Source organism: Populus nigra, chromosome 5 (genome assembly GCF_951802175.1).
Source record: "Populus nigra chromosome 5, ddPopNigr1.1, whole genome shotgun sequence".
Classification (NCBI taxonomy): Eukaryota; Viridiplantae; Streptophyta; class Magnoliopsida; order Malpighiales; family Salicaceae; genus Populus; species Populus nigra.
In genome coordinates this window covers 7364130-7379117 of record NC_084856.1, presented here as the reverse complement: position 1 = coordinate 7379117, position 14988 = coordinate 7364130, and the positions used below count along the sequence as shown (strand labels likewise).

At 37.8% G+C, this 14988-nt stretch overlaps 4 protein-coding genes and 1 long non-coding RNA gene across 6 annotated transcripts; 3 read left to right on the top strand and 2 right to left on the bottom strand.

The window, feature by feature from the left end:
* Window positions 1-361: 361 nt before the first annotated feature.
* LOC133694586 (uncharacterized) lies at window positions 362-2298 on the top strand. The gene is made up of 2 exons (XM_062116152.1): window positions 362-1282; window positions 1405-2298. The coding sequence occupies exons 1-2, from the start codon at window positions 926-928 to the stop codon at window positions 2014-2016; spliced, it is 969 nt and encodes a 322-aa protein (XP_061972136.1). The 5' UTR covers window positions 362-925; the 3' UTR covers window positions 2017-2298.
* A 1318-nt stretch (window positions 2299-3616) lies between these two features.
* LOC133694585 (serine hydroxymethyltransferase 7-like) lies at window positions 3617-9194 on the bottom strand. Its single transcript, XM_062116150.1, has 4 exons — window positions 7921-9194; window positions 6738-7140; window positions 4434-4535; window positions 3617-4086 (listed from the first exon to the last, which is right to left on the bottom strand). Exons 1-4 carry the CDS (start codon window positions 8854-8856, stop codon window positions 3869-3871), a joined length of 1659 nt encoding a protein of 552 aa, XP_061972134.1. The 5' UTR covers window positions 8857-9194; the 3' UTR covers window positions 3617-3868.
* Window positions 9195-9393: 199 nt separating this feature from the next.
* On the top strand, window positions 9394-12582 carry LOC133694587 (uncharacterized). Of its 2 annotated transcripts, none has more exons than XM_062116154.1 (3): window positions 9394-9561; window positions 9650-9791; window positions 12339-12582. In XM_062116154.1, the coding sequence occupies exons 1-3, from the start codon at window positions 9444-9446 to the stop codon at window positions 12367-12369; spliced, it is 291 nt and encodes a 96-aa protein (XP_061972138.1). In that variant the 5' UTR covers window positions 9394-9443; the 3' UTR covers window positions 12370-12582. The 2 variants fall into 2 exon arrangements, with proteins under 2 accessions (XP_061972138.1, XP_061972137.1); XM_062116153.1 differs by having other exon boundaries at window positions 9396-9561; window positions 9638-9791.
* On the top strand, window positions 9798-11169 carry LOC133694588 (uncharacterized). The gene is made up of 2 exons (XR_009842309.1): window positions 9798-10187; window positions 10284-11169. It is a non-coding gene; the product is annotated as an uncharacterized LOC133694588 (long non-coding RNA).
* On the bottom strand, window positions 12118-14273 carry LOC133694335 (uncharacterized). The gene is made up of 3 exons (XM_062115830.1): window positions 14028-14273; window positions 13379-13852; window positions 12118-12808 (listed from the first exon to the last, which is right to left on the bottom strand). Exons 1-3 carry the CDS (start codon window positions 14271-14273, stop codon window positions 12596-12598), a joined length of 933 nt encoding a protein of 310 aa, XP_061971814.1. The 3' UTR covers window positions 12118-12595.
* Window positions 14274-14988: the final 715 nt, after the last annotated feature.

The following is a 14988-nucleotide window of genomic DNA, read 5'->3' as shown; positions in this document are numbered from 1 at the left end:
AGAAAATAAATCTAGGACGAATCAAACCCACAAATCTCAATAGAATAGAGGGGCTGAGTCAGTTGCTCGAGGAAGAAGAGGCACTCGAACCAAAAGCAGAGACCCTCTCGTGTGTAAAATGGATGGATCGAAGGAAGGAATTACGAGCTGCGGAAGCAGAATCTCGGTCAACAACCCAGTCAAACTTTCTACAACCCAATAAAAAAGCCTCACTCTATCATCATGCAACATTGCCAACTATGTATAGATATATATAAAATAAGCATCACAGCTTGCCTGCCCCTCTCTCTCTCTCTCTCTCTCTCTCTCTCTCTCTCTCACACACACACACACACACACACACACACACACACACACACACAAAAGTATAATTTAATAGGAGGGAGGAGGAGGGCAGGACATAACACAAAAGGAAGAAATTGGAAGGGAGCTTATGAAAGAAATCATGTCTTATAGGCTTTTTCCTAAGCTTTTCAAATATGGTAAAAATTCCTCTGCTTCTTCTTCTTTATTTATTTGCAAATCCTTCAAGTCTTTTTTCTCCTTTCTCTTCCTTTCTGCCCATTAAACAATGAAAATGGCATATTACCAATCATCCTTTCCCCTCTATAGGAAACACCCATCATTGCTCCCAACAATCCTTTTCATCCTTGGAAACCTGAGCTTCTAATATATTCCCTCCCTTCCATTCTTTCTCTCTTATGCTTCCCTTCACTTCTCTCAACTTAAATACCCCCTCATCTCCATAACCTTTTCTCTCCTCTCACAAACACACACCCTCCTCCTCCTCCTTCTTCTTCAACTACTCTTATGTAACCATCCCATCACTGTTCTTTTTTAGCCTTATAGAGAGAGTTGTGCTATAGCGAGTGAGTGATCAGTGGTCCTCTCCTGATTAGTTAGTTTCTCCTCTTAAATTACTACAATGGATCCTTCCTCTGCGAATTCTCTCAATGGTTTCTACTCCTTTCTAACCAGAGGGATCGATGATCTTGAACGTGTCTATCTCTCTAACAACTTCATGTCGATTCAATTCCTTCAAAGGGTTCTCTCTTTATTAAGATCTTTTCACTCTCAGCTGACCTTGCTTGTCCAAAAACTCCATTTGCCTGTTGGGGATAAGTGGCTTGATGAATACATGGACGAGAGTTCTAAGCTATGGGAGGCATGCCATGTCCTTAAATCAGGCTTATCTGGGATCGAGAATTACTACTCTGCTGGATTCAATATCACTTCTTCTCTTGAAAACCATCGCCATCTTAGCCCCCAGCTATCTCGCCAGGTTAAAAAAGAAAAAAATACCATAACTTTGTCTCATTTCTTGATTCATTTCTATAAATATATGTAACTCAGAATCAAAAAGTATGGTTCTTTATAAAAATAAAAATTGAATTCTTGTAACAGGTTACAAGGGCAATCTCCGGGTGTAGAAGAGAAGCAGTGGGATTAGAAGAAGAGAATAGAGCTTTAATGGAAACAAGAATCCAACCACTATCTTTGAGGTTTGATGAGAAGATTTCTATTGAATCCAAACTCAACGGATTCAACGGTTTTCGTGGGGTTTTGTATGCAATGAGAAACGTGAGCTCTTTGCTATTGATGATCCTGCTCTATGGACTAGTGTATTGTTGGCCAGAATCAAGTTTTCTGCGAGGAGGGTATGAAGGGTGCTTGTTTTTCGGATCAGCTTTCTTGATCTCCACAGGGAGATTGCAGCAGAGAGTAGCGGCAGAGATAAACCAGATAAATGGGAGGCCAGGGATTCTGCTCTATGAGTTCAGGAGATCAAAGATGGCCATGGAGGAGCTGAGAGGGGAGCTTGAGAGAAAGTGTGGACAAGGGGGAGCTGTAGAGTGGGAAACAGAGGTGGGGATAAGAGAAAGAGTGGACAACTTAAGAGGGTGTTTTGGGGTGTTGAGATCTGGAGCTGAAAATATTGTTGGGCAACTTGATGATTTCTTTGATGAGATCGTTGAAGGAAGGAAGAAGCTTTTGGACTTTTGCAGTCACAGGTAGGAAGAGAGAAGGGGAAAAGGAGTCAAGGCTCAAGAGAAAGAGAGAGAAATAGAATGATTGAAAAAAGAAAAAAAATTAAAAAAAAATACAAGGTAGACGAAGCAGTTGTTGGGGTTGTTGTACCCTTAACCCTTCCCTCCTTTCTCTTTTTAATTTTCCATTTTCCTCTCCTCCTTCTTCCATCCATCAATGTGGATTTCTTGTTTTATTACGGTTGCAATGATAATTCTGTAGGTTTTGGTTAAAGGAAAAGATAGCATAAAAGTGGGAATCCATGAAAAAGATTTGGCAGAGGAGTTCAGGGGATAGTTAACATGCAGGGACTAAGTTGTTACGCCTTTTCACATCCATCCCTGCTTCTTCTTGTATTTTTCTCCCAGGAGAGAGAGAGAGAGAGAGAGAGAGAGATTAAAAAAAAGAAAGAAAATCCTCGTTAGCATTATTTTATTTTGTGCAAGAAAAGTCTCCAAGTGGTTTTCCCTCTTGTTCCAGTTGCGTAGTCATACAAGCGCTATCTAGTTGTTATAGTAAATGACTAATCATTCTAGCGGTGAAAAAAACAGAAAGAAAGAGAAGGGAGGCTTAGGGCTCAACAGGGGATTCCTGGGTCTCGCTTTTATTTCAAAGGCAGCCCTCCTTTCCACTCTGCTCTTGGGGGTAGGAAGAAGGAAAGGTTTTGTCTGATTCCGGCTCACTTTGAAAGAAATGGGGTTTGATGATGAAAGCTTCTTAGCCAACAGTCTTTCTACCTGACATGTCGTTTCTGATCTCTCTCTCTCTCTCTCTCGCTCTCTCCTCGCGCTCTGTTGCCAATTTATCTGCCCTTTTCTGGGGTCTAGGGAATTATATAAAATACACAAGAAGATATGGAGGGGGGGGGGGGGGGGTCACTTTCAAGTTCTTAACCGTATCTCATGCTTTTTGTCCCTTGCCGGAAATTCATGCCTTGCCTCCCCTCAGGGGTTCCATATGAGAAGGCTGAGTGAACTTAAAGTATAAAATAATGGAGAAGGAGAGAAAAACATGACGACAAAATCTAGCTAAATGAATAAATAAAGCTAGCTGCACGAGAAGCAGGCAGTTTTTGGGCTGCAAAGTTGTGTTCCAACGAAGCTGTGGGCGGGAGGCAGCATACTGAGAATTATCATTGCCCTTTAAGCCACGATAACAGGCCTTCAATTATGACAACCAATTATGCATGTCCTTCCTTCCACCCCATCCTTCTAACAAAATTTACTAACAGAGCAAGCACTGCTAAAAGAAAAATGGAAGCTCACAGTTGTCCCCCACCTTGCCTCTCGTGAACGGTGAGTTAAAAATAAGATCCCCATAACAAAAGAAAACCAAAGTTATGACTAGCAGAAGAATTCACACAGGATTAAAAAAAAAAACAGTTGAACAGCCAGAGAAAGAAACGCAGGCAACCAAACAAGTATTGAAATAGACAAGGCTTCCAGCAGAGCAGCATATCACCATTTAAATCTGCATTAGGGTTCATTAAAGGAGAGAGGCAGAGTCATTCACCCAAAACCAGATACCATTTCCACGTTTTGCACGTTCGATCATAAGATTATGCTACGTGATTCTGAACAATCAAGCATAACGAAACTTATCTGACCCTTGACAAATTTTAATTGGCTCGTAACAAAACCTTTACACAATCAGGAATAAACAAGGTTGGGATAGTGTGGCAACACTCTAGAGATTCACTATATCTGTAATTTACACGACGAATGAAAAGTAACAGCTATATTGGGTGGGGGGGTGGTTACCATGCGGAAGGGGCAGTAAGTCGAAAAAGGCAAGGAAAAAAGATCTATAGCTATGCATGCAAGTAGCCTCTATTACATATTCAAACGTCAAATCCTGGCATGGCAAACTGAGAAGCAAATATCTCAACCCGGTTTCGAAGCTCAACAATTTCTTTATTGTTATGAAGACCTTTGAGAAAATCCTTTTTTCCATGCTCCCTCTGCACAACAGTCGTTATATGAGAGGCCTTGAGAAGAAAGTCAGCAATTTTCTCGAAATCAGCCTCTAAGCAACCTCTTGATGTCATAGCAGGAGTACCTGAAAGAGGTTAAAATTATGAAAAACTTGGAAATTGAAGAAAGCATAATGCCCTTAAATTACCATGTTAGTAACTTAACATTTAGATGCAGGAATTCAACACAATGAAAATTTTGAAATCAAGGAAATTGAAGGGATTAGGAATAAACAAGATCCATTGTGAGGCCACTCTGCAAGCTAACAATATCATCTTCTACTTTCTGCTGCAAAAAAATCTTGTGCTGCCTTTAAAAGTATATCTAGAATACTAGGGAAATTTGATTGGAAATTTTAAACTTGACAACCCTACAAGTCTTCAAATTAATTGAAAATTGATAAATTACTGGCTTGGCAAGATTACAACTTACCGATTCTCACTCCTCCAGGACAGATAGCACCATTGTCACCAAATATGGCACTTTTATTTAGAGTGATTTGGCACATTTCACACACCTTCTCATAACACTTGCCTGGAAGAAAGAATGTGGTCAGTAGGATAACAAAAGAAACATACATACACAAATGAATGGATAATTTTATAAAATACAGTCAACAGCATGCATAAACACCCACTTGCTCATGTGCACTAGAAGAAAAATAAAGCATATACAACCAGGAAGAAAAGTTACGTGCACAGATAAATAGGAAGTACATTTACATAAACAGTTGAAGCTATTTAATTGGAATGAGCACCCCACCCAGGTCTCCATCTACTGTAGCCTTGTTACTATAAAAGCTACCATTTCTACATGAAGATTGTACCACAATAAAGCCAAGTATTGAATGATGTCCCTACAAGAACTTAAAAAGAAAAAGAAAGTGGAATCAGGAATCAAATAGGACTGCTACTTTGAGCAGTATTTGGGGAGAATATAACTGTTTAGAGCAGTTTTTTGGAAGGCCCATGACCAGGAGCTTTTTCCCTCCAATGATTTCTTTCTCTGGACAGGTAAATGATACATGCACTTGAGCTCTGCCATCATCCACTGGGTCCCAACTAGAACTATGGGTCCCAAGAAGAATCAGGCTATCTTGGAAAGGTAAATGGTAATTTAATAAAAAAACAGGCTTAATCCTAATGCCTACATTAGCCCCCTTTGATATAGAAAAAAAGTTAGAAGGGAGAGTGAAGGGGGATATTCCAGAAAGTAGTTGCAGCAATAAGATTCTACAGGAGAGTATTGTCCATTTCAAGTGTTCCTTTCCCAATTTTATGATCTAAACAGTGACACAAGTATAGGTGAGTAACGTTTCCAACATTGGCAATTCATATCTTTTCCACTTAAATAATACATCACTCTTCCGCACAGATATATCTGCTCAAAGACAAACTCTGAAGCCTGCATATACAAGAGGTAGTGATTTTTCTAGATAATGACTACAAGTCTTTTTAACAAGACAAGGCAGTAAGCCGAATTGCACATGACAATCAAACTGAAACTCAAAGTAGTCAATGTGCTAAGAGAATTCATCCTATCTAGAACTCCAATGCTACATAACCCTAAGAAATACAAGCATACACCATTTCAATTTTGAATATCAATAGAATGAGATGATGTCAGCCTACCAACAAAAGCGTGCATGGTATGCAATCTCATTGTGAGGTTAGTGCTTCTTTGTTTTACACACTCTATGCTCATAAAAAAGGTTTTAGCGTTATGAAACAGTCCATCAAACAAATATGGACTGGACAAGTGGAAACGAGCACTTATTGCTGTTGGGAACAAGGCAAGAAAATGTGTAGATGAAAGGAGGGATCAAGTAAATTTTGAACATCCAGTTTCAAGGGTGAATTGTGTAGCACAAAGGTATGTTAAATTTTTTTCCATTTAGAACTGATTGTATGGTTATAGCCAATACTTAATATTACAACACCTAGGAAGTAATGGCAATCTACGCACCCTTAACACAAATTGCTGATCAATGAAAAAATTACAAGTACGAAAGACAATATAGTGAGATGAACAACCTTAAGCTTCATAAAAAGTGTAAATTTCCATTGAAATTACTTTATTTTTCTGGTGTAACTGGGCGAATTATGAATTCTGTTTGGTTATTCTCACAATCAAATAAAACAGGCTACAAAGAGGTTGGCAAATTATGAATTTTGTTTGTTCATTCTCACAATCAAATAAAAGAGGCTACAAAGAGTTTCAGATAAGTGGGAAATTTGGAAAACTTATAGCCCCTAAGATGCATAACAATTATTTGTTTAACAGCCAGCTTAGTCTAAGTGATTTAAGTTTATTCATTTAAAAAAATGAGTAATGTCTTTCTGTTGTGTTCCTGAAATAACAGTATACAAGAATAGATTGCCTTTTAGGAGTGGAATTGGGATTGGGTACCTTTCCCAACGTTTTCCGCAAAAGACCTACCTTAGAACTCGACTGTGATCCCTGCCTCAAGGAGAGGGTGGGGAATGTGGTTATGGGAGTATATTTTTATTCATTTTCATAATAAATGATTTTAACTAAGTAAAAAATGATACTTTATACCCATCAAACAGAATCCATTGACATTAAAAATTTGTAAAGTAAAAAGAAAAACATAGTGATTGAATTGCATAACAGCTAAAGCAGGGGCAGAGTTGGTAATAATTCAATGCATAAGCAAACACTAAATCTTGAGCTAGCTACTAATGTGAAGATTGTGCAAGGATAGAAATATATTACCTGCTAAGCCCCAAGTTGTTAGATCCCACAGCACCAAATGGTTATCAGTACCGCCAGTCACCAATCTGCATTTTCTTCTCAACAAAGCAGACGCTAATGCCTGAGCATTTTTCCTCACCTGTTGCATATATGCTTTGTACTCTGGTGTAGCCACTTGTTTTAAGGCTATGGCAAGAGCAGCGATGTGATTATTGTGAGGACCCCCTTGTAATGATGGATGGACTGCAAAATTTATCTTTTCTTCAAAATCATAATGGCTGCTACCATCACCATGACTAAGCATGCCCTGCTTCCTCAATTTTGGGCCTTTCCTATAAAAAATAATCCCCCCTCTAGGACCTCGAAGACTTTTGTGAGTTGTAGAGGTAACAATATCACAATATTCAAATGGACTAACACATTCCTGTGAAAGACAGATAAGACAACAGTAAGGGGAAAAAAAATATTGTGATAATTATAGATCAATGTGTAATTGCTGTTCTAAAAACTTGTTCTTCTAAATACAAATATGGACTCAATAGGAGTGGTTCTTCTAAAGTATGCTTTCAGCAAATAAATCCATATTAAAATCTAAATCCTAATGCACATTAGATCTTCTATATTCTAATACACGTGTTAATGTTTAGTTTAGGTATTTACAGCAGTAGGCAAGTGGTGAAGATAAGAAACCAGGCAATTCTAAGCTATAAAATTCCATTTCATAAAAAAAAAATGATCGATCCGAAAAGGATTCTGCATGTTTCAATTTTAAGCTTTCACAAAAAAATCAGAACAGAAGGAGATGCACATCTTTTCCCTACAATTACCTTCTTGCAAGATGTTAGAAAACAGTCACATTTCCTTCTCAATAGCACAAACCAGCAATGTAGAGAGATTATTTGAAATATGCTCTACCACACAATGGCCACATAAAGAGAGAGGCGTGTATCTATGTGTTAATGATATGTCATGTGTTATATCACAGCATATATTTCTAAATGCATCCCAATATCATGCACGCAAAACAATTTAGAAGTTGTTAAACAAGAAGCAATTCATGATACTAAAAGCACAAGCTGATCAATCAAGCACTCCTGCCTTTAGGTGGTAACATTGTACCCTAACTCCAAATTCAAATACAATATCCATAGATTCGAAATAAAAATGGTAAATAAACAAGTTACGAAAAATCAAAATTCCAAACCTTAGCTGCCACAAGCCCGCTAATGTGAGCCATATCACACATCAAAACAGCACCAATCCTATCAGCAACTTGTCTAAACCTCGCATAATCCCACTCCCTCGGATAGGAACTCCCACCACAGATCAGTATCTTAGGTCTAAAATCCATAGCCTTCTCCTCCATCTTATCATAATCAATATACCCAGTTTGTGGGTTCACTTTATAAGGCAAACTCTCAAAAAAAATCGAAGAAGCCGACACCCTTTTTCCTCCCGGTGTATAATACCCATGACTCAAATGTCCTCCAGAAGGCGAATCTAACCCCATGATCCTATCCCCAGGCAACAAAAGCCCAGTGTAAACAGCAAAATTCGCTGAAGTACAGGAATATGGCTGCACATTAACACCCCATTTATCAGAATCAAGTCCAAAAGCTGCCAAGGCGCGACTCCAACAAATCAATTCAATTTGATCAATATTTTGATTTCCCGTATAATATCTGGAACCAGGCAATCCCTCAGAATATTTATTAGTTAAATGACTACCAAGAGCTTCCATAACAGCACGGCAAACAAAATTCTCAGACGCAATCAATTCAATACCTTTAAACTGCCTTTGCTTCTCCTTCTCCATAATCTCATGAATCTCAGGATCTGCGATTGGAAGCGGGTGGTTTCCCCATGCCCGAACCATGGCCCGACGAGACTCCAAATCAGGGTCCATGGCAACCCGTTTGGAAGAATTTGTCGTCGATGATGACGCTGATGATTGAGAACTGTTATCTCTCGGTCTCTTTATACACATTTGGTGACCCAAAATGCTAAATTGCTCATCTTCGGTTTGATTCTCTTCGTTATCGATGCGGGTTTCTTGTTTTTGATCGAGTAATTGTAGTGGAATTGGACTAGAGTGAAATCCAAGTGATAGACCTGATTGTGCTGCTTGTGTTAAATCCATCACAAAATAACAAACAAAAATGGAGGCTTTTTTTAGGGCTTTCTGGTTCTATTTTTTTTTTCAAGGGGAGGAGTAGAAACAACAGAAACAGCGACAACAACAACAACGTCTGATGCAATTACAGTGAAAGTAACGAACTCTTGCTGGTGTTCTTGTGTTAACAGAGGCTTCCATCAAAATCAGAAACAAACCCTAATTCGGAAAGAAATTGTGAGCGAGAATTGTTTTTGAGGGTAGTTAAATGGTAAAGGGGAAATGAACCTGGACCGAAAAGGGGAATGTTTGTGAATTGACCGGAATAGCCGGTAGAGTCAATCTTCCTTATAGGTGAGACCGTGAGAGAGAGAAGTGTTAAGCTCACGCGGACTAAATTTAGGTCAGGTTCAGTGACAGTTACACCTGCGCGTCTTTTTTATTTTTTATTTTTCAATAAACTCTGACCGACCTTGACGTAGAGAGCGATTATGGTTTGGGCCCAAATGTCCAGTCTCCCTATGGGCCGGATCCCATTAATTTTGCTTACATATCAATCCATCAAACACTTAGCTGTCTAAACTCTAAAGTGGTTGCTTGCTTGTGTCGATGGAATGGAGGTCTCCTCCTTCTCCCCGTCTTCTCCTTCTCCTTCTCTTTGGGATTATTTGGGCTTGTTAGTTTTACGTCCTGCTCTCGCAATCTTGTTTGTGACTTCGTTTATCTCTATTGGTATGTATTTTGTTCCTTTTTTGTTTCGTGGGTGACTGTAATTTGAGGATTTGACTGGTGGAAATTTGATGATCAGGGTGGTTTTTAGCATGGAAGCTAGTGCTGGTACATGTGCCTTTGGTTCAAGAGATTTTCGGCCTGCGTAAAAAACTCACGAAGCCTAAGCCACTGACCCGTCGAATATCAAGAATTTATAATACCATTGATGCCCGAAATTCCACTCCTGCTGGGTAATTTTTTATGTTTACTCTTTTTCTTTTTTTTCCTTTTTTGCTCATTGTTTTATATTATTAAATTAAAAATTTAGGTTGGAGTCAGAATTTGAAAGTTCTATTCTTCGATTTATGTAGATAGTCAATTATATGGTTTCTGTTTATATATATATATATATATATTCACAAAGTACGCTTTTAAGCTAGAATTAAATCAAGTAATTTTATGATGATGCCTCAATAGCCTGGAATGTGAGCTGTGCTAGTTTTTATCCTAAAACTACTGGTATGGGGTTTCCAGTTGTTATGTTGATCTTGAATAATACTACAGCTGAGGAAGCCCACAAGGAGTGTTTATTTGTTTTATTGACACCTGGTCACGAAGCAAAGCATGAGATATCTTTGCCATGGATGGTAGGCTCTAGATCATTGTGCTGATTGATTTTATTGCCCTGGATGCGGTCTTTAACCTTCTATATTTTTTGGATGGGTTTATATTGCTTCTTTCAGGGCTAATGTTGACCTAGTATGGGGTAGATAATCTGTGAAGGAAATGTAAGATGGATAGTCAAACCTTACATAGAATGCCGTATGAGTGGATCGATCTCTATTTAGATACAGCATACTGTTTTGTTAGTTTGTTCTTGAGAAACTATTGTCTTTGTCAATTGTGATGAATTATAATAGTTGTTTGAGAGCTCGTTGCTGTGGTCAGGATTTCCAAGAAGAAAAGGTTAAGGTAGTAATGGTAAAAGGGAGACTAGGTTTCTCAGTTTGCCCATGGCTCATCGAAGAACAGAGGATTCATCTGGACAAGCTCCACAAACTTAATCTCAGGTTCTGTAAACAAGTGACTTGGAATGGTCACTGGCCCTTTCTTCGTTTTTGGTTCTCTGCCAAGTCGAAAAGAAGAATAACCTCTTTTGGTTTGTTTCTGACATTATGGGTACTTGCATTTGAGGTTATCATAGGAGTTAGCAAGGGCATTTAGTCTTTGATGCTCAAGTCCTAGAAGGGGAAGAATGGAGCGCCGGGATTTAAATAGTGTTCATTGAACAATATGGATATAAGGGGACTGTATTGGGGAAACACAATGATATAATTTAACTTTCTCTAAGAATCTAGTGTATTATTGAGTGATGGAAACAATGAATAAACGCTAGGTATGTTAGGGAGTGTTTGGTATGATAGAAAAAGATGACTGGACAAGATAATTTTTTTGTGAAGTTGTTTGGTGCACTTTGACAGTACAAAAATCAATTTTTGTCCGGTTTAAGGTTATTCTAGGGGACAAATTTTTGTCCCGCTAAAAGGATAGAATAAGCTTGTTCAATTCTCTGTACAAGAGTTGTTATTTATGAAATGGCTATGCCCTTGCCAAAAGGTAGTTTACTCACTCTGCTACACTAAATAGACTCTCCTCTCAAGAAAGCTCTCTCTCTCGCTCACACACACACACAGACATTCAATGCACGTGTTTCTTTTTTCTTGCTTTCGTGTTTGGTTGCTGAGAAAATCAATGCAACAAGAAAATAAAAACTGTAAAACACATGTACCCAATCTCTCCTTGACAACCTCAACAATAACTTTTTGTGAAGTTGTTTGGTGCACTTTGACAGTACAAAAATAAATTTTTGTCCTATCCAAGGTTGTTCTGGGGGAGAAATTTTTGTCCCACTAAAAAGAATAGAATAAACTTGTCCAATTCTCTGTACAAGAGTTGTTATTTATGAAATGACAACTTCAACAATAACTTCCATGCCTTTATGAACTTGGGACCACTTGTTTTCACTAGTTAAAGTATGCTTAGAATCCCTTACATAATGATGAGATATTGGAGAATAGTTGGGTCCTTCTATTTCAACTGGGGAACTGTTGACACTGTCACCTTCCAAATGGTGCTCCCTCCCATCCAGGAAGTGCTCAAAATCAGCATCCACTTCACCACAATCAACTATACTGCCATTAACATTTTCCTTAACTTCTCAAACATCAAAATCATCAGCAAACTCATGCTCCTCATGATCATCAATCTGAAATGGTGTCAAATCACCGTGAAAGACAAATTCTGAAACATCATCAATGGCTTCAACATCAGTTGCTGTGTGCTTATCTTCGTGGGCAGCAGGATGCTCTTCAAATTATTAGGATCATAGTAGAAGCTAAGGTTTAAGTTTGATTTTCTTGTTTGGTTGCTGAGAAAGTTCAGCAAGAAAAGAAAGGAAAATTGTTGAATGTTTGTGTTTTTGTTTATCTTTCATGCTACTTATTAAAAACAAAATTAAATGCTGAAATGTGGGATCTTTGGTTGAAAACAACAGCATGTTTATGTATGCTTTGATAGTTAAAAAAAATATATATATTAATTTTTAGGATTAAAATATGTGTTATAATCTTCACTTAAAACATTAGACAAGAGAGGTATTACTGTCATTGTCATTACAATTTGTTGTTCTGTCTTGTTCAATGTCTACCAGACAATAGGATAAATTGTTCAGTCCAATGCACTCCAAACATTACCTTAGTAAATTATGAAATCTAATGGGAGGATTGGTGGCAATGCAGGATAAACAGCTCTGGATTAGCTGAAGATTGAACTTCACTTGTCTAGACGGGGAGAAAGGGATGGCAAAGGAATGAGAAACTACAGCCATCCTCGGTTCCCAACAGAGAATCAAGTTTCAGAAAATCTGTAGTCTCATGATTGTTGTTAATTGTTCGAGAAGTCAGTGTCAATCTGAAGTTGCATGATTGTTGTTAACGTTCCACGCACGTCAATTATCATTGTTGATTGGTATTTTGCATCAAACGAATTTGAGCTATCATGAAAAGCGTTTCAGTAAACAAGAAATGCTGCCCCTTCCAGAGTGCAGAAAGAGTAGATTCAGCGGGTATCGTGCCATCTTTTCGTGATATAGATTAACCATAGCTGGTCTTATTAACCGATTTCCAAGGAGAAATCCACGCCTGAATTCTTGAATTATAATTACCTCTTTGTACTCTGGAGACTCTTCACGTGCAATGGCCTCATCAAGCTACAAGAAAATAGAGGCAAACTCAAGTATTAACAGAAGCCAATGTTGAATGTGTTCAAGTGCTGAGACCCATATTACTCAAGTTTACAAGCATTATTCCACCCTTCCCTCCCAGAAGATATACGTTCTACTCATGATTCTGACAAAACCATTTATGATACAGTGGCTCTCATAGGGCAAAAAAAAATGGAATTCCGTTAATTGAAAAATCATAGGTAGCTAGCACTATGAAGATGACTTTCTAATCTGGAAGTAAATCTAGGAAGCAGAGGTTAGCAATTGAACTGCTAATCAAAATCTCAAACTTCCCCCAATTCCAAGTTATTTTCAATTTGGAAAAATATCACTTGCAGTCCAGAATTTATTTGTTTTGTTGTTTGTTTTATTCATGCATAAACCGATTTCTGGAAATCATTGCAATATGTAGAGGCAATAAAAATAGAGTATACATAGACCAAGATCAATCACAAGCCTACGCGCAATCTCATATCCAGTGTTAATCATCAGCACAAACAAGAAAAGGCATCGTTCATAACACTAATGAAGTAAACTCGAGGAATTTTCACTTACCGAAGGATCAAAAGGCTTTCCAACCGTTGGCACAGCAGCCACCTGCAAGCTCCTCATCATGCCCGCAAAATGCTTGTATATACCCTGGTAACCTGTATCAATCTTCTTTTCTTTACCTGTTTCCAGCTGTACTTGTTGCTTTGCTCTCTCAAAACTGTCCACCACGGGCAGCAGGCTCTCAATCACTTCTCCCTGGGCATCACTCCTGATGTTAAGCTTCTCTTTCTCCGTCCTTTTCCTAACATTATCAAAATCTGCTTGCAAACGGATACATTTCTCCTTCCCAGAGGTTATCTCAGCCGATGAAGGTGACACTTTCTTGACTGATTCGTTATTCTCTTTTTCTATGACGCCTATCTTAGCCTCAATATCCAACATGGTCTTCTCATCTCCGCAAGAAATAGCCTGCCTGTAAATCTTCAAAAGGTTCTTCAGACCGGGTCCTCGTTTCGGACCTTCTTCCTTCTCATTTGTCTAAATAAGAAGGAAGGGAAAATAAAATCACAGAATGATTTGATAAGAAACTTCCCCTTTTTTCCAACAGAAAACAAAACAAAATAGCAAAACTGATGACCTTGGTTGTTTACTTTGATTAATAAGAGCGGGTGGAAAATGAGGAGAAAAACATACGGTATATAGGAGTAGGAACAGAGTCTTGAGGTGCAAGAAAAGCCTTCAAAGAACGCCTGTTCTTGCAGTTAATTGGGATTGGAGAGGAATTGGGGAGAAGGGAGGCATTGATGGGTTTGCAGAGACGGAGGGGTCTGTGGAGTAGAGGTTGAAGGGGTAATGATGAGGTTTTGGTTTCTAGGGTTTTGGAGGGTTTTGAAGAGAAAGAAGAAGCGGAGAGGCGAGGAGGAGCTAAGAGAGTGTGGTTAGAGAGGGAAATAGCCATAGAAAATTGATGATTTATCTATAGGTCATAGCTCTCTGTTTGAATATGAGGCAGTGGAGTTCTTGAACCTCTGATCCACTCTGGATCACTCGCTCTCTCAGATTTTTCTGGAAAGAAGAGTTTAATTCATTTCTTTAAACAATATTTTCGTTCAACATCAGAAAATCATGAAATCTTGATTCTTCCCAGGTTACTTCCCATGATTTCCCTCTTATTATTTTTTGAAGTTATACTAACTAGATTGCACGCACGTGTTAAGTTGCAGGATAGAACGAAAAAATTATATTTTATGTAATAAAAAATATTCCAAAAATTATTTGATATTAAATTTGATTTAGATGCTTAATTGTTAAACTTTTTTATTCAAATATTTGCTTAGTTTATTTGTACACCTTGTAAAATGGGCTTAAAATTATATAGTTGACTTTAACTATTCAAATAATAATAAAAAAATTAATAAAAAAAATTATCACTTTACTCGACTTCTAGTCTAATCTAAATTTAAAATTAAATTATATAATAATTATTTTAATATAATGTAATCGACTTAATCAATTCAAAAATATCCTAGCTAAGTAGTAGAAAAATAAATCTAAATACAAAATCAAAAAAAATAATTAAATTAATTAAAAAATACTTGTTGACCCGACCCAACTCTTTATTTAATGTAAGTTTAAAATTAAATTATATAAATATTGTTATAACATGATTTTAT

Coding starts and splice junctions, on each gene's coding strand:
- LOC133694335 (XM_062115830.1), bottom strand. CDS start 14,273: ATGGCTATTTCCCTCTCTAACCACACTCTCTTAGCTCCTCCTCGCCTC. Junction 13,853..14,027: donor TTCTTGCACCTCAAGACTCT/GTTCCTACTCCT, acceptor CTTCTTATTTAG/ACAAATGAGAAGGAAGAAGG. Junction 12,809..13,378: donor GAAAGCCTTTTGATCCTTCG/GTAAGTGAAAAT, acceptor ATTTTCTTGTAG/CTTGATGAGGCCATTGCACG.
- LOC133694586 (XM_062116152.1), top strand. CDS start 926: ATGGATCCTTCCTCTGCGAATTCTCTCAATGGTTTCTACTCCTTTCTA. Junction 1,283..1,404: donor GCCCCCAGCTATCTCGCCAG/GTTAAAAAAGAA, acceptor TTCTTGTAACAG/GTTACAAGGGCAATCTCCGG.
- LOC133694587 (XM_062116153.1), top strand. CDS start 9,444: ATGGAGGTCTCCTCCTTCTCCCCGTCTTCTCCTTCTCCTTCTCTTTGG. Junction 9,562..9,637: donor GACTTCGTTTATCTCTATTG/GTATGTATTTTG, acceptor TTTGATGATCAG/GGTGGTTTTTAGCATGGAAG. Junction 9,792..12,338: donor CGAAATTCCACTCCTGCTGG/GTAATTTTTTAT, acceptor GTGGCAATGCAG/GATAAACAGCTCTGGATTAG.
- LOC133694585 (XM_062116150.1), bottom strand. CDS start 8,856: ATGGATTTAACACAAGCAGCACAATCAGGTCTATCACTTGGATTTCAC. Junction 4,536..6,737: donor AACAACTTGGGGCTTAGCAG/GTAATATATTTC, acceptor TCTTTCTTCCAG/GCAAGTGTTATGAGAAGGTG. Junction 4,087..4,433: donor TCCTGGAGGAGTGAGAATCG/GTAAGTTGTAAT, acceptor AACCTCTTTCAG/GTACTCCTGCTATGACATCA.